Source organism: Balaenoptera musculus, chromosome 12, assembly GCF_009873245.2.
Source record: "Balaenoptera musculus isolate JJ_BM4_2016_0621 chromosome 12, mBalMus1.pri.v3, whole genome shotgun sequence".
Classification (NCBI taxonomy): Eukaryota; Metazoa; Chordata; class Mammalia; order Artiodactyla; family Balaenopteridae; genus Balaenoptera; species Balaenoptera musculus.
Window position 1 is genome coordinate 85,054,685 of NC_045796.1, and position 18,472 is coordinate 85,073,156.

General features: G+C 39.2%; 1 protein-coding gene across 1 annotated transcript in view; it reads left to right on the top strand.

The window, feature by feature from the left end:
• Positions 1-18,472, top strand: part of LMBRD1 (LMBR1 domain containing 1) — a 120,387-nt gene that overhangs the window by 22,139 nt on the left and 79,776 nt on the right. Inside the window, exon 4 of the mRNA XM_036871758.1 lies at positions 17,380-17,477. Coding sequence (XP_036727653.1) covers positions 17,380-17,477 — 98 coding nt within the window. The remainder of the gene's footprint in view (positions 1-17,379; positions 17,478-18,472) is intronic.

Below are 18,472 nucleotides of genomic sequence, written 5' to 3' on the forward strand. Positions count from 1 at the left end.
TCATCCAGAATCTGACCACTCCTCACTGCTGTCTTAGTCAATTGGGGCTGCTGTAACAAAAGCATCGTAGACTAGCTGGTTTCAGCAGCAAACATTTATTTCTCTGAGTTCTGGAGGCTGAGAAGTCCAGGATCAAGGTGCTGACGATCTGGTGTCTGGTGAGGACCTGCTTCCTGGTTTGCAGATGGCCGTCTTCTTGTTGTGTCCTGACATGGCAGAGAGAGAGAGAGAGCAAGCTCTCGTGTCCCTTCTTACAAGCACTACTCCCGTTCATGAGGGCTCCACTCTCGTGACCTAATTACCTCCCACCTTCAAACCCCAGCTCATTGGAGATTAGACTTCAGTGTATGAATTTTGGGGAAACACAGTTAGTCCATAACGCTGTATAAATGTGAAGGGATAATGGGTACTTCCATGTTGTTAAGGTTGCATGATCTGGGGTGTGACTTCACACATGGCCAAGTAAGTAAGAAGGTTGGCAGAGCCTCTCCCCAGAAAGCAATACAGAACTGACAGAAGAACAACTTCAGTGCTTTGGAAATCAACCAAATACAAGACTCTTTGTACTTGCAAACTGGTAAGGACAGTGGTAGTGTGTAATGTTTTAGACTGGGTCTGTTGCCTCCCCTCTAACCAGCTCTCCCCTCTTCAGCCTGGTTATGTTCTGAACTGAATGAAGATAAAAATACAACATATCAAAATTTATGAACTGCGGCTAAAGAAGTGCTCAGGGGATGACTTGCAGCTTTAAATTTCTCTTGAGAAAAGAAGTCTCAGTTGGGACTTCCCTGGTGGCGCAGTGGATAAGACTTCACACTCCCAATGCAGGGGGCCCGGGTTCGATCCCTGGTCAGGGAACTAGATCCTACACGCCACGGAGCAGCTAAGAGTTCGCGTGCTGCAACTAAGGATCCTGCCTGCCGCAGCTAAGACCTGGTGCAACCAAATAAAAAACAACAAAAAAAAGTCATCTCAGTTGCCTAAACTGCTGCCTTATGAACTAGAGAAAGAAAAGCCAACTGAACTCTAAGCGAGCACAAGAAAGAAAATAAAGGTTAGAGGGAAATCAATGAAATAGAAATCACATATTATACACTGTGACAAAGTGGGATTCATCCCAAGAATGCAAGCAAGGTTGGTTTAATATCCCAAAATCAAGTCATGTAACATACCATATTAATGGAATAAAGGACAAAACCCACAATAGATACAAAATCTGAATACATATGAAAAAAAGCATGAATTTTACAAAATCCAGTATCCATTGCTGATAGCAGCTCTCAGCTGTCTGGTTACAGAAGGGAGCTTCCTCAACCTGGTAAAGGGCATCTGTGGATAACCTACTCCTGACAGGTGAAAGACTGAATGCTTTTCCTCTAAGATTAGGGACAAGGCAAGAATGTGTGCTCTCACCAGTGCTGCTCCTGGGGATCCTAGCCAGAGTAATAAGTCCATATATAAATAGATAAATAAAGGCATCCACACTGGAGAGGAAGAATTAAGACTCTTATTTTCTCAGCTGACATGAGATCCGATAGGTGCAAAATCTCAAGGAATTATATAAAGTCAAATAGAACCAATAAACAAGTTTAGCAGGGCTACAGGATGCAAGATTAATATGAAAACTAGAAATCTACAATTCAAACGAAATGAAGGAAACAATTCCATTCACAAAACATCAGAAGGAAAAAAAAAAACCTGAGAACACATTTAACGAAAGAAGTGTAAAACTTACACACTGAAAACTACAAAAAATTGTTGATAGAAATTAAAGATCTAAATAAATAGACATTTGTTATTAATGGATTTGAAAACATAATATTGTAAGGATGGCAGTTATAGCAATTTTCCCTCAAATTGACAGTGTTTTTCTTTTTTTTCTTTTTCTTTTTTTTAGAAATTGACAAATGGTTCCTGAAATTTACGTGGAAATGCAAAGGACCTAGAGCAGCCAGAAACAATTTTGAAAAAGGATAATGTTAGAGAATTATACTATGAGATTTCAAAACTTACCGTACAACACAATAAACAAGACAGTGTGATATTGAAGAGGGATAGGTACATAGAGCCATAGAATTCAGAGACCAGAGAAAAACCCTTACATGCATGATCAGTTGATTCTAAACAGCTGTGGCAATTCAGTTTAATTCTTTTCAGTTTCAATAATTGTTGGGTGAATTGGATAACCACACGCCACAATAACAGCAGCAACATTGAGCCTTACCTGACATATACAAAAATTAACTCGGAAGTCGGAGACCTAAACTATAAAAGTTTTTCTTTTTTTTTTTTTAAACTGTAAAAGTTGAAAACTTCTAGAAGAAATTCAAGGACATACGTTCATGATGGGTTAGACAGAGAGTTCTTAGATATGACACAAAAGCTTTATTCATAAGAGAAACCTTGATAAATTCTACTTTATCAAAATTAAAAGCTTTGTCCTTCAAAAGACATACTTTAAAAAATGAAGGTAAGCCACAGACAAGGAGAAAATATTTACAAATCATGTATCTCATAAAGGGCTTGTATTCAGAATGTATAAACAGTTCTTACCAGTCACTAAGTATACAAACAGTTAAAAAATGAGCAAAATATTTGAGCATAACTTCATCAATAACGATCTCTAGGGACTTCCCTGGTGGCACGGTGGTTAAGAATCTGCCTGCCAATGCAGGGGACACGGGTTCGAGCCGTGGTCCGGGAAGATCCCACATGCCACGGAGCAACTAAGCCCGTGCGCTGCAACTACTGAGCCTGCGCTCTAGAGCCCGCGAGCCACAACTACTGAGCCCACGTGCCACAACTACTGAAGCCTGCGAGCCTAGAGCCTGTGCTCCGCAACAAGAGAAGCCACCGCAATGAGAAGCACGCGCACCACAACTAGAGAAAGCCCACGTGCAGCAACAAAGACCCAACGCAGCCAAACATAAATAAATAAATAAATTTATTTTAAAAGAATAACGATCTCTCAATTGCTTGTAAGCACGTAAAAAGATGTACAACATTGTTCATTAGGGAAATGCAGATTAAATCCCCAGTGAGATGCTACTACACAGCCGCCAGAATGGCTGTGTCAGCTTAGGCGGCTCTAACAGAATGCTGCAGACTGGGTGACTTAAACAGCAGACACACGTATTTCTCGTGGTCGTAGAGACTGGGAAGTGTAAGATCAAGGTGCCAGCAGATTCAGTTCCTCTCTTGGCTTGCAGAGGGCTGCCTTCTTGCTGTGTCCTCGCGTGGCAGCGGGAGGGGGAGAGAGAGATCTGGCCTCTCTTCCCTTTATCCTGAGCACCCGAATCACGTCATGGGGGCCCCACTCGTGACTTCATCTGAACCCAATAACCTACCAAAGGTCCCACCTCCAAATACCATCACGCTGGAGGTTAGGGCTCTAACCTGTACATTTTGGGGTGAACAAACATTCAGTCCAATGGCTGTCATAAAAACCAGACACTATCCAAGTATTGACAGATCCGGAGAAACTGGAAAATTCAAACGCTGCCATTGGGAATGTAAGATGGTGCATTGCGTTGGAAAGCAGTTTTCAACTTTGCTAAAAAGTTAAACTTACTGTATGATCCAGCTGAACATAATGTCCACATGAAGATGTATGCAAATTCCACAGCAGCTTTTTTCGTAATAGCACAGAACTGGAAAGAATCCACATGTTCGACAACTGATGAATATTTAAGTGAAATGTGTTCTGTCCATACAATGGGATGCGTGTTCAGCAGTCTGAGTCAGAGATCAGCAAATTGTGGCTTGGCCCATGGGCCCCTAAATCTAGATACCTATTTGTTTACCTGTTGTCTGTGGCTACTTTCATGCTCTAACATCAGAGTTGAGTGGTTGTGACAGAGATGTATAAGCTGCAAAGCTGAAAATATGATCTGACCCTTTACAGAAAAAAATCTCCCAACCCCTGTGCTTAGTGAAAGAAGCTGGAGACGAAAGACTGCATCTTGTATAATTACATCTATATGAAATGTCCAGAAAAGGCAAATCTCTAGAGACAGAAAGCAGATCAGTGGTTGCCTCAAACTAGGGGCTGGAGTGGGATTAATTGCAAATTGGCACAGAGCAGCTTGTCTGGGGTAATGGAAATGTTCTAAAAATGAATCATGGTGACAGTTACCCAACTGTATACATTTATTACAAATCATTGAATTGTAGACCTACAATTCGTGCATGTTGTGATATGTAAATTGTATACGAAGTTGTTGGGAAAAATAATGGGCAAACATAAGTCAAGAGTGTAGCACAGAGCTGGATATATGACAGGCTGTCAGCACAGGATAGCTGCTAGTATTATGACTTAAAACTTGAGGGAACTTGCATTATTATGATTTCTTTTTATTTTCTAGAGTTGGAATCTTATCCTAATTTACAGATGGAAAAAAAATGAGGCTGAAAAGTTATGAAGTACTAAGTTTTATAAATTGGAATGTGATTCTTTGTATATCACACAACATGGCTTCCAAGAATAGTTAGGTAGTAATGCTAATTTGCATTATGTCTTTTTTATGTACTGTTATTTCAGCTAATATTTCTATGTATAGCTTTGGAGTCAACAGTTAATGATAACAGTCTAGTTATCATTAATTGCCACACAACTGTGAGTTACACTATAAATTGCTCAGCCTTTTCTCTGACCATGTAGTTTAACAATTTCTTGTTATAAAAATGGCATTGCAGCGTAAACCTTGAAATAAATACCAGAGAGAGGAAACAACCAACGAAAATAGTCCTTAAGGTAAACGACTGTTCTTCAGACGACATATTCTAAATTAAAACCTGTAAACGATTTTATTCTCCAAGTTCTATACTGTCAGATCATGCACCAGAATGTTTTAATCACTTGGCTCTACTGTCAGCAGTGGTACTAGTTATCTATTGTCACGTAACAAATTACCCCCAAATTTAGCAGTTTAAAACAACAAACACTGTGTCACCGTTTCTGTGGGTCAGGAGTCCAGAAGCAGTGTCTCAAGGCTCCGCTAGGGGGGACCTGGCTCCCGAGCTCCCCCTCGTGGGCATGGGCGGCCTCAGGTCTCGTCTGTGTGTCCTCAGCTGTGTCAGTTCCTGGCCACATGCACCTTCCATAGAGAGCAGTTCACAACAGGCCTGCGAGCAAGCTGGAAACCAGTCTTGCAGTAACTTGTTCCCCCACTTTTGTCGTACTGTCCTGTCAGCAGTGATGTACTGGTCCAGCCCGCACTGAAAGGCAGGGCGTGCACATTGGAAGTGCTGGGCTCATCAGGAGCGTTTTAGAGGCTGCCCACCACAGCTGTCTTGCAAGTGTTGACAATTTTGATATTTACTCAACACAAAGTACTTTTATACTTGCAAAGTATTTATTAAGCATGCAAAGTTTGAGGTTTGAAGTCAGCATTTTGAAGTTCCCTGTGCGCCTTTCCCTGACGCCATCTCCTCCCCAACCCCCTTAGAAATAACCACTACTTAAATTGTCTGTGTTAATTCCTTGCTTGCCTTATAGTGTTACCATCCTGTGTCCTTAGTTTTACATTTTCTGAACTTTATATGAAATGACTTGCTTGTTTTCATTCAACCACATGTTCGGGGGATTCAAACATGTTATTGCGTAAAGGGTAGTTTATTTTCATCGTGTATGACTATATACTGCATGTTGGTCAGTCTGGACATTTGGATTTTTTGCTATTAAAAATTGTGCAATGAACATGTTTGTACACGTTTCTTGTTGCATGTGTGCAAGATATATACGTATAATGGCGTCGATGGGTCGTAAGTTATGTTCATCCTCAACATTCTAAATAATGACAGATCATTTTTCTAAATGTACCAGTTTAAGTCTTGTTAGGAGGTTATAACCTTCTAGTTGCTCTATACCCTAAACTTTGACATCGCCATGTAGTTTTAGTTTTTGCCAGTCTGGCGAGTGTGAAATGATCATTCACCAATCTGCATTTCACTTATTTGGAAATGAAGTTGCATGCCTTTTAAGATTTATTGGCTTTTTCAGTTTTCTGCTTCAAGTGCCTTTTTGCAGTTGGGTTGTGTTTTTCTTACTGATATAAGAAATTTTTTAATGTACTCTGAGTAGTTCCTACAGTGATTCTAAATATTCTTTTTCCCACTAGAATTAAGTGATGTGAGAGTAGGGAACTTCTGAGTTTTGATTTAACCATGTCTGTGACCCCTAGAATGATGCCTGGAAAGTACTCAGTAGATGTTTGTTGGATTGAATACATTTGTCAGGGGAGATAATCATACGAAGTTTTTTGGTTTTAGTTCCTCCAACTGATGTGTTACATGGATAAATTGCTCTTAAACCAACTTTGCATTCCTAGGATAAACCCAGATTGGTCATAACGGTGGCTTTTTGGGTTTCTTTTTAAATCTTCTGCTGGACTTGATTGCTGCTGTCTTGTTTAGGATTCTTTTAAAAATTGATTCAGAGGTGAAACTGGTCTGTAGTTTTCCTTGATCTTATTCTCATCAGGTTTGAGTATCAAGACTCTGCTAGCTTCCCAAAATGAATTGAGAAGTGCTCTTTCTGTGTGTTAGAGAATGCTGTGAACCACTGAGCGCTACCATATGGTTCTTTTCTCCCATAATCTGTTTGTGACCAGTGTGACCGGTGACTAAGGGGTAGAAGTGAGCATGGCAGTTTGTACTAGTATTCCTAATGAACCATTCACAAAATTGTTGCTTTTCACCTTGCAGCTGAGTTCCTCTGTTTTAGAATTCTTACCAGCCATATGGGAGTACATCCAGCAGGGATGAAACAATGATTTCATTGAATTAGGAGGTGTGATTTCTACCTGACCATTTTGGTCTCCTTATTCCACTGAGTGAACAGGCTGTAATAGTTACTGTATCAGCTGGAGGGACTGGTGCTGATTATTAGGGGAAGGAGGGAAGGAGAAGTATGTCTTGAACCCAGGGGACTCTGTGGCACCTCATGATGCTGCCATGTGCAGTGGCAAAAACAAATTGAGATCTGTTCCACTCACCCCTCACAGCACCACCGGGGACTCAGGATGGCTCAGGAGTGAATGTTTGGGGTCCCCCATTTCTCCTACAAAATTCTATCTCAGGAATTACACCTGGCTGCTGTGAACAGATTGGAAACGCATGGCTTAAATAGTATAGTGGTTTTTCAGTCTTACTTAAAGTAAGTCTGGAGAGAGGCTATCCAAGGCTGGTAAGGCAGCATCAGGAGGGGCCTAAGCTCCTTTGCTCTCTGCTCTCCATCCTTAGTACCTGATTTCTACTTGAAGGTCACCGCAAAGTCCAAGAGAGTAGCTGGAGTTTAAGCTATAATGTGTCCATTTCAGGCGGAAAGTCGAAGGAAGGGAGAAAGACAAAAAAGGGAGTGGGAGCTGAAAGGAAAATGAATATTGTGTATGCAGCTAGCAGCCTTGACTCCAGATTGTTTCAGCTGGGACAATGGGATAATTTTAGAAGGCTTTTAGGTTCCCAGAATATCTTTATACTTTGACCCTCTAAAGCAAAATGCTTTGTAATGATTAACTATACTATTACAATATTGACTAAGTTATCCTTTGTTTTAGTGTTTTCACTGGTAGTTGGGAGGGATAAAGAATGTCTAAAAATTCAGAAGTCTAATTTATCCAAGCTAATTCTTATGTGAGGAATAATTAATGATGCAGTTTTGAAAAGGTAGATTGTTTGCTTTGCATATATTTAAAAAATCATAAGAATTACCATGTATTCTTTGCTACAGTTTCTGTCTGTGGCCTTTGGAGAGTTGATGGCTTTCTGTTCACTTGTTTTTGTTAGTTCGTTTTAAACAAAGAACTCGTTTTATGAGTTTAATTTTTGCCAATTTCTCTGGGCATGAGGTTTTTTAAACTTATTTATTTTTCTTTGGGTTTTTTTGTGTTTCTTTGTTTCTTTTTTCTTTTTTTTTTTCCTTTCTTTTGGACGTCAGGTTTAAAATTTTTTTCTTAGTCTGTTTTCTTTGATGTTAGTGGGACTATTAAACCAAGTAGTCTGTTTAACTTTTACTTGCTGGTAGCAGTCTTTTAACAAAAACATTTACAAGTAAATGTAAAGACGTCAGGATATAAGAGTGTCATCCCTGTTGGAGTTAAGAATAATTTTACTTTGAAAATAGCTATCAGTTTGAAGTAGAATTTTATTATTTTTATTTATTTTTTTGGCATGGAACAGTGTTTTTCTTTTTTTAACATCTTTATTGGACTATAATTGCTTTACATTGTTGTGTTAGTTTCTGCTGTATAACAAAATGAATCAGCTACAAGTATACATATATCTCCATATCCCCTCCCTCTTGTGTCTCCCTCCCACCATCCCTATCCCACCCCTCTGGGTGGTCACAGAGCACCGAGCTGATGTCCCTGTGCTATGCAGCTGCTTCCCACTAGCTATTTTACATGCGGTAGTGTATATATGTCCATGCCACTCTCTCGCTTTGTCCCAGCTTACCCTTCCCCCTCCCTGTGTCCTCAAGTCCATTCTCTACGTCTGTGTCTTTATTCCTGTCCTGCCCCTAGGTTCTTCAGAGCCATTTTCCTTTTTTTAGATTCCATATGTATGTGTTAGCATATGGTATTTGTTTTTCTCTTTCTGACTTACTTCACTCTGTATGACGGACTCTAGGTCCATCCACCTCACTACAAATAACTCAATTTCGTTTCTTTTTATGGCAGAGTAATATTCCATTGTATATATGTGCCACATCTTCTTTATCCATTCATCTGTCGATGAACATTTAGGTTGCTTCCATGTCCTGGCTATTGTAAATAATGCTGCAGTGAACATTGTGGTACATGTCTCTTTGTGAATTATGGTTTTCTCAGGGTATATGCCCAGTAATGGGATTGCTGGGTCATATGGTAGTTCTATTTTCAGTTTTTTAAGGAACCTCCATACTGTTCTCCATAGTGGCTGTACCAATTTACAGTCCCACCAACAGTGCAAGAGGGTTCCCTTTTCTCCACACCCTCTCCAGTATTTATTGTTTGTAGTTTTTTTGATAATGACCATTCTGACCGGTGTGAGGTGATACCTCGTAGTTTTGATTTGCATTTCTCTAATAGTTAGTGATGTTGAGCATCTTTTCATGTGCGTCTTGGCCATCTGTATGTCTTTGGTGAAATGTCTATTTAGGTCTTCCACCCATTGTTTAATTGGGTTGTTTGTGTTTTTGATATTGAGCTCTGTGAGCTCTTTGTATATTTTGGAGATTAATCCTTTGTCCGTTGCTTCATTTGCAAATATTCTCTCCCATTCTGAGGGTTGTCTTTTCGTCTAGTTTATGGTTTCCTTTGCTGTGCAAAAGCTTTTAAGTTTCCTTAGGTCCCACTTGTTTATTTTTGTTTTTATTTTCATTTCTCTAGGAGGTGGGTCAAAAAGGATCTTGCTGTGATTTATGTCATAGAGTGTTCTGCCTGTGTTTTCCTCTAAGAGTTTGATGGTGTGTGGCCTTACATTTAGGTCTTTAATCCATTTTGTGTTTATTTTTGTGTATGGTGTTAGGGAGTGTTCTAATTTCATTCTTTTACATGTAGCTGTCCAGTTTTCCTAGCACCACTTATTGAAGCGGCTGTCTTTTCTCCATTGTATATGCTTGCCTCCTTTATCAAAGATAAGGTGACCATATGTGCGTGGGTTTGTCTCTGGGCTTTCTATCCTGTTCCACTGATCTATATTTCTGTTTTTGTGCCAGTACCATACTCTCTTGCTTACTGTAGCTTTGTAGTATAGTCTGAAGTCAGGGAGCCTGATTCCTCCTGCTCTGTTTTTCTTTCTCAAGATTGCTTTGGCTATTCAGGGTCTTTTGTGTTTCCATACAAATTGTGAAATTTTTTGTTGTAGTTCTGTGAAAAATGCCATTGGTAGTTTGATAGGGACTGCATTGAATCTGTAGACTGCTTTGGGTAGTATAGTCATTTTCACAATGTTGATTCTTCCAATTCAAGAACATGGTATATCTCTCCATCTGTTGGTATCATGTTTAATTTCTTTCATCAGTGTCTTATAGTTTTTTGCATACAGGTCTTTTGTCTCCTTAGGTATGTTTATTCCTAGGTATTTTATTCTTTTTGTTGCAGTGGTAACTGGGACTGCTTCCTTAATTTCTCTTTCAGATTTTTCATCATTAGTGTGTAGGAATGCAAGAGATTTCTGTGCATTAATTTTGTATCCTGCTACTTTACCTACTTCATTGATTAGTCCTAGTAGTTCTCTGGTAGCATCTTTAGGATTTTCTCCGAATACTATCATGTCATCTGCAAACAGTGACAGCTTTACTTCTTCTTTTCTGATTTGGATTCCTTTTATTTCTTTTTCTTCTCTGATTGCTGTGGCTAAAACTTCCAAAACTATGTTCAGTAATAATGATGAGAGTGGGCAACCTTGTCTTGTTTCTGATCTTAGTGGAAATGGTTTCAGTGTTTCACCATTGAGAACGATGTTGGCTGTGGGTTTGTCATATGTGGCCTTTATTATGTTGAGGTAAGTTCCCTCTATGCCTACTTTCTGGAGAGTTTTTATCATCAATGGGTGTTGAATTTTGTCAAAAGCTTTTTCTGCATCTATTGAGATTATCATATGGTTTTTATACTTCGTTTTGTTAATATGGTGTATCACATTGATTGATTTGAGTATATTGAAGAATCCTTGCATTCCTGGGATAAACCCCACTTGATCATGGTGTATGATCCTTTTAATGTGCTGTTGGATTCTGTTTGCTAGTATTTTGTTCAGGATTTTTGGCATCTACGTTCATCAGTGATATTGGCCTGGAGTTTTCTTTTTTTGTGACATCTTTGTATGGTTTTAGTATCAGGGTGATGGTGGCCTCGTAGAATGAGTTTGGGAGTGTTCCTCCCTCTGCTATATTTTGGAAGAGTTTGAGAAGGATAGGTGTTAGCTCTTCTCTAAATGTTTGATAGAATTCACCTGTGAAGCCATCTGGTCCTGGGCTTTTGTTTGTTGGAGGATTTTTAATCACAGCTTCAATTTCAGTGCTTGTGATTGGTCTGTTCATATTTTCTATTTCTTCCTGGTTCAGTGTCAGAAGGTTGTGCATTTCTAAGAATCTGTCCATTTCTTCCAGGTTGTCCACTTTATTGGCATAGAGTTGCTTGTAGTAATCTCTCATGATCGTTTGTATTTCTGCAGTGTCAGTGGTTACTTCTCCTTTTTCATTTCTAATTCTATTGATCTGAGTCTTCTCCCTTTTTTTCTTGATGAGTCTGGCTAATGGTTTATCAATTTTGTTTATCTTCTCAGACAACTGGCTTTTAGTTTTATTGATATTTGCTATAGTTTCCTTCATTTATTTTTCATTTATTTCTGATCTGATCTTTATGATTTCTTTCCTTCTGCTAACTTTGGAGTTTTTTTGTTCTTCTTTCTCTAATTGCTTTAGGTCTAAGTTTAGGTTGTTTATTTGAGATGTTTCTTGTTTCTTGAGGTAGGATTGTATTGTTATAAACTTCCCTCTTAGAACTGCTTTTTTGCTACATCCCATAGGTTTTAGGTTGTCGTGTTTTCATTGTCATTTGTTTCTAGGTATTTTTTTATTTCCTCTTTGATTTCTTCAGTGATCTCTTGGTTATTTAGTATTGTTTAGCCTCCATGTGTTTGTATTTTTTACAGATTTTTTCCTGTAATTGATATCTAGTCTCAAAGCGTTGTGGTTGGAAAAGATACTTGGTATGATTTCAGTTTTGTTAAATTTTCCAAGGCTTGATTTGTGACCCAAGATATGATCTGTCCTGGAGAAATGTTCCATGAGCACTTGAGCAGAAAGTGTATTGTGTTGGTTTTGGATGGAATGTCCTATAAATATCAACTAGGTCCATCTTGTTTAATGTGTCATTTAAAGCTTGTGTCTCCTTATTTATTTTCATTTTGGTTGATCTGTCCATTGGTGAAAGTGGGGTGTTAAAGTCCCCTACTATGATTGTGTTACTGTCGGTTTCCCCTTTTATGGCTGTTAGCATTTGCCTTATGTATTGAGGTGCTCCTATGTTGGGTTCATAAGTATTTACAATTGTTATATCTTCTTGGATTGATCCCTTGATCATTATGTAGTGTCCTTCTTTGTCTCTTGTAATGGTCTTTGTTTTAAAGTCTATTTTGTCTGATATGAGAATTGCTACTCCAGCTTTCTTTTGATTTCCATTTGCATGGAATATCTTTTTCTATCCCCTCACTTTCAGTCTCTGTGTGTCCCTAGTTCTGAAGTGGGTCTCTTGTAGACAGCATATATATGGGTCTTGTTTTTGTATCCATTCAGCCAGTTTGTGTCTTTTGGTTGGATCATTTTATCCACTTACATTTAAGGTAATTATCGATATGTATGATTCCATTACCATTTTCTTAATTGTTTTGGGTTTGTTTTTGTAGGTCTTTCCCTTCTCTTGTGTTTCTTGCCTAGAGAAGTTCCTTTAGCATTTGTTGTAAAGATGGTTTGGTGGTGCTGAATTCTCTTAGCTTTTGCTTGTCTGTAAAGGTTTTAATTTCTCTGTCAAATCTGAATGAGATCCTTGCTGGGTCTAGTAATCTTGGTTGTAGGTTTTTCCCTTTCATCACTTTAAATATGTCCTGCCAGTCCCTTCTGGCTTGCAGAGTTTCTGCTGAAAGATCAGCTGTTAACCTTATGGGTTATGTTATTTGTTTGTTTTCCCTTGCTGCTTTTAATATTTTTTCTTTGTATTTTATGCTTGATAGTTTGATTAATATATGTCTTGGCATGTTTCTCCTTGGATTTATCCTGTGTGGGACTCTCTGTGCTTCCTGGACTTGATTGACTGTTTCCTTTCCCATATTAGGGAAGTCTTCCAATATAATCTCTTAAAATATTTTCTCAGTCCCTTTTTTTTTTCTCTTCTTCTTCTGGGACCCCTCTAATTCAAAAGTTCGTGCGTTTAATGTTGTCCCAGAGGTCTCTGAGACTCTACTTAATTCTTTTCATTCTTTATTCTCCTCTGAGGTAGTTATTTCCACTATTTTTTCTTCCAGGTCACTTATCCATTGTTTTGCCTCAGTTATTCTGCTATCGATTCCTTCTAGAGAATTTTTAATTTCATTTATTGTGCTGTTCATCATTGTTTGTTTGCTCTTTAGGTTTTCTAGGTCCTTGTTCAACGTTTCTTGTGTTTTCTCCATTCTCTTTCCAAGATTTTGGATCATCTTTATTATCATTACTCTGAATTCTTTTTCAGGTAGGCTACCTATTTCCTCTTCATTTGTTAGGTCTGGTGTGTTTTTACCTTGCTCCTTCATCTGCTGTGTGTTTTTCTGTCTTCTCATTTTGCTTATCTTACTGTGTTTGGTGTCTCCTTTTCACAGGCTGCAGGTTCGTAGTTTCTGCTGTTTTTGGTGTCTGTTCCCAGTGGGTGAGGTTGGTTCAGTGGGTTGTGTAGGCTTCCTGGTGGAGGGGACTGGTGCCTGTGTTCTCATGGATGAGGCTGGATCTTGTCTTTCTGGTGGGCAGGACCGCGTCCGGTGGTGTGTTTTGGGGTGTCTGTGAACTTAGTATGACTTTAGGCAGCCTCTCTGCTAATGGGTGGGGTTGTGTTCCTGTCTTGCTAGTTGTTTGGCATGGGGTGTCCAGCACTGGAGCTTGCTGCTCGTTGAGTGGAGCTGGGTCTTAGCGTTGAGATGGAGGTCTCTGGGAGAGCTCTCGCCGATTGATATCACGTGGGGCCGGGAGGTCTCTAGTGGTCCAATGTCCTGGACTCGGCTCTCCCACCTCGGAGGCTCAGACCTGACACCTAGCGGGAGCACCGAGACCCTGTCAGCCACATGGTAGTTCTGTGATCTTGGACCAGGCAGTGTACCTCTCTGTGGCTCAGATTTCCTTTCGTGTAGCACCTCCTCACCCCAGAGGCCCAGTCAGGTGCGAGGGGAGGGCTGTCGCTCCCAGGCTCTGCAGGGAGGAAGCCCATGAGGCTGAAGTAGAGCTTTAAACGAAGCAATTTCTCTGTTTGATGATAGTGGTAGCAGCATTTTTTTTTTTTCCATTTACAGATATATTGATGTAAGTCCAACTTGGCATTAGAACTGATCCGAAACACATAAAAATGTTAATTTAATTCCTTCTTTACAGTTTAACATTTACAAGCTAAAGGAATAAATCTTTTTGAAGGACACTGAGAGAGAACAGTCCGATAACCAGAAGGTAGCTTAGAATGTGGTGTCAGGGAAACAAAGACTTAGAGCAGTGCCAGACTGAGGGGATGTTAAGAGTCTCTTCAGAATTGTGTCTTCCCCATTTCCTTCCTCCAGGAGTTGGTTCCTAGAAATTGTCTTTTCTGGATATTCCTACCAGCAACATATGAGATTTTTGGTTGCTGTACATCCTCATGTCTCTTTATAGTCAGTAGCTGCCCCAACTACTTTTTTGGTTTGGGTCGTAATAAACCGGTTTTGCTAGTTCTCAAGCTTCCTTAAGTTCAACCCTAGAAGATGTATTCTTGTGTCTGTGCTGCTTTTATTCAGTTTAAGGTCTGTGAGGTTCATCCTCATCGCATGTGTTCATAGTTTATTCTTTCTTATTGCTGTACAGTAGTCATTTGTATGACTGTACCACTCAGCGTATCCGTTCACCTGTTGATGGACATTTGGATCGATTCCAGTTTTTGATCACTGTTAGTAATGTTGCTGTCAGCTTTCTTGTTGTGAGTCAGACCCGATATTGTTTAATTCTCACACATCTTTAGGGGGACCTGCTGGTGTGCTGACACTGGACCAATACTGGGAATCTGGCCCTTGGATGTTCCCTAATGTTAGTAATTGCTGAACGGTTCTGGACAGCTGCGTACGGCCTGGAACCACACAGTCCAACCTGTTAAGCCTGTTCGTGTGCGTGATTTATGGTGAATACTTGCTTTCCTTCTCGGGGTCTGTATTTGGTCATCATAGCTGGTCACTCAGGCAAATGTGCCTATATCCTAAGTCCCCAAGAAGAGCCCTGGACTCGGCAACTCAGGCAGGCTTCTCTGGTCAGAAAGACTTTGCATATGTCGCTGCACTTCATTGCTGGGGGAATAGAATTGTTCAGTCATATGGTAGGTATATGTTTAACTTGGTAAGAAACTACTGAACAGTCTTCTACAGTGTTGTGCTGTTTTACACTCCCTCTAGCAAAGTATGGGAATGTCTGTTGTTCTGCATTCTTGGCCACACTTGGTATTGTCAGTTTAATTTTAGCCATCCTAGTGGGTCTGTAGTATCTCATTACAGGTTTAGTTTGCATCTTCCTGATGACCAATGATGATGAGCACCTGTTAAAAGTGCTTATTGGCCATTTTGTATATCTTCTGTGATGAAGTATCTGCTTGTCTTTTGTCTATTTGTAAAAGTGGGTTATTTGTATTTTATTTATAGGAGTTAATTTTATACCTTGTTATGCTAAATGAGTATAATGGTAACTTAGGCATTTACAAGGTCATTGATCACACAAGTTCAGGAATACCAGGAATGCTTATGAAATAGTCATTAGGCTCTTTGGCTGTGTGAGGGCCTAGGCCACCAAGTAGTAGACACAAATGGTGTACTGAGGCTGAAGCCAAACCTTACTGCGTCTGTCAGTTTATCAGAGTTTTTGGCATGTGGCTGTCAGCCCACTATACTCTGTTGTCCTAATTTCGGGTTTTTCCTGTTCTGTACAGATTATTTGATTATTTCAATCATAATATTGGTATGGTGTTTAGGGTGATTTATAGTACTTTCCCTTTTATGTTTAATTTTTTGAAGCTTTTAGAATACTTATTTTGGTTACTTTTTTTTTTATTAATTAATTTATTTATTTATGGCTGTGTTGGGTCTTCGTTTCTGTGCAAGGACTTTCTCTAGTTGCAGCAAGCGGGGGCCACTCTTCATTGCGGTGCGTGGGCCTCTCACTGTCGCAGCCTCTCTTGTTGCGGAGCACAGGCTCCAGACGCGCAGGCTCAGTAGTTGTGGCTCACGGGCCCAGTTGCTCCGCAGCATGTGGGATCTTCCCAGACCAGGGCTCGAACCCGTGTCCCCTGCATTGGCAGGCAGATTCTCAACCACTGCACCACCAGGGAAGCCCTTGGTTACTTTTTTGAGTACTTGTTTATTTCCACTGGCTCTTAGATTTGTAATAGAAATGTTAATACTGACTACTCTCTGGTTTGTAGTAGAAATACCAATATTCATTACCCTAAAGATTTACTGTCATTATTAGTTTCTCATAATATTAAAAGATTGCATAAATTTCACTGAATATCTGTAGTGCCAAAATTCAGTATGCTGACAGTCATTTTGTGATTGGTCAGTATAAATTAACTGATTTTTCTGTCAGTTATTTAGGGCCCTGTTCTGAGTTTTTTTTTTTAACTATGTTGCAGTTAGTGGGGGCTGCTTCATAAGTGGCCTCCAAATAAATGAGATGGTGCTAGCAGGTATTTAGATCATGTTTAAAACCTCTGTAACTCATACAGTCGTTCCTTCCAAGAGAATAAGTAATTTGGGGTTTATTATACATTACTAACGAATACTTTTTTTTAAATAAAGGCATATAATGATTATCATCCTGTGGTTGCTTTATATAATTATGTCATCACTATTTTCCATGAACTTATGTATATGCAAATAAATGTAAATACACAGAAGGTTTTAAGGCCAGGTTTCTTAGGTAGATTTGTTAAGTCTCAAAAAGCTGTTTATGTTGTTTTTATTTTAAATACTGTATCTTTTGCTGTTCAAATTTTAAGTTCTGTATTAAATTAAAAGAAATATTTTGATTGACTGACTACTGGTTGAAAGTATTTCAAATCTAACGTTATTTTAAAGCAGATAAATAGAAATTCATGTTAGTTAACTTTGAATCTGGTTTTACTGTTCTTACTTTTTCTCTATCTTGATTTGTTATAAGATCAGTTTCATAACACTGCATATTTTAAACTTAGATTAGGGAAATGATTTGTATCAGAAATGCAGTATCAGTTATAGTTGTTTCTTTAACTTGAGTGATTGGCAAATGTGTCAGCTGTACTCAGTATTAAGGTGGAAGGAAGACAAAAGTTAAAGTTTATTTAAATGAGATGGTTCACAGAAAGTTCTTAGCACTGGTGAGTACATAGTGAGACCTGAGATGTTAGCTGCCACAATTTATTGGCACAGTTACTATCATGATTATTGCTAAAAATTGCCCCATAGTTAACTTGAATTATGATTTGTTATGTAATAGTTGTGTTGATTTCTTGGAAGGGGGGTCAGAAAAGGCTGATTTTGGATATTACATATACGTATAGAGTTACGGTTCTAGGGATCGGATGGGGAGTGTGTGTGTGTGTGTACATATATGTACGAAACAGTTATTAAGTTCATGTGTTTTATTTTAACTCGGCTTATTATTTCTTTCCGCAGCCTTATATTCTGTCATATTATTCTGTGTGTTCTTATGGATCCCTTTTGTCTACTTCTACTATGAAGAAAAGGATGACGATGACACTGGGAAATGCACTGTGAGTAGCTTTAATTCACAGGTCTCAGTTTAGGGGGAAAAAGATTATTTCCTTCTTTTTCAGAGAGTGATGTGACTTTGAATTTATTCTAGAGCGGTGTTGTCTAATAGAACTATAGTGTAATCCACATGTGAAATTTTAAATTTTCTAGTAGCCACATTAAAATAAGTAGAAAGAGCAGATGAAATTATTTTTCATGACACATTATATTTAATGTAATATGTTGCAAGTATTATTATTTCAAATAGTCAAAAACTTGTTAGTAACGAGACATTACATTTTGTCACACTCTGAAATTTAGAGTGCATTTCACACCTACAGCACACGCCAGTTCCAACCAGCCATATCCCAGGTGCTCAGGAACCACATGGGACTTGAGACTGTTGTTTCAGAGCAGTTCTAGAGCAGGGGTCAGCAGGCTTGTTTCTGTAAAAGGTCAGGTTGTAAGTATCTTAGGCTTCGTAGGCCTTACAGACTCTGTCTCGGCCACTCAGCTCTGCGGTCGTAGCGTGAAAGCAGCCAGAGACAGGACTCAGAGAGTGTGATGTGCAGTAGGAGGGGCCGTGTGTGGCCCACAGGAGGTAGTTTGCTGACCCCTGTTCTAGGGCATAAAGGAGGAGCATCCGCAGACCGGTCTTACTAGTCCGTGGTAACACTGACACAGAAACCTGATTAGTAGAGCACACACGTGCACGCCCAGAACTGCAGATCAAGGTCACTTAAGTCTTGGTATAAAAATCTTCACTAAAACATTAGCAGATAGAATTCAGGAGCATCTTAAAAGTACATTAATGCAGTATAACCGAGTTGGGCCTATCTCTAGATTGCATTGGTGGTTTAGAATCAGCACATCTGTTAATAAATAGTAATTTAATAGGTCCTCGAAGAAATTGTATGTTGAAGGGTATTTGCGAAAATCGAACACTTTATTTCTGATTTCAGGGGAAAAAAGCAGCAGAAAAGGAATAAATTTCTTTTGTCTTTTTATTGAGTTA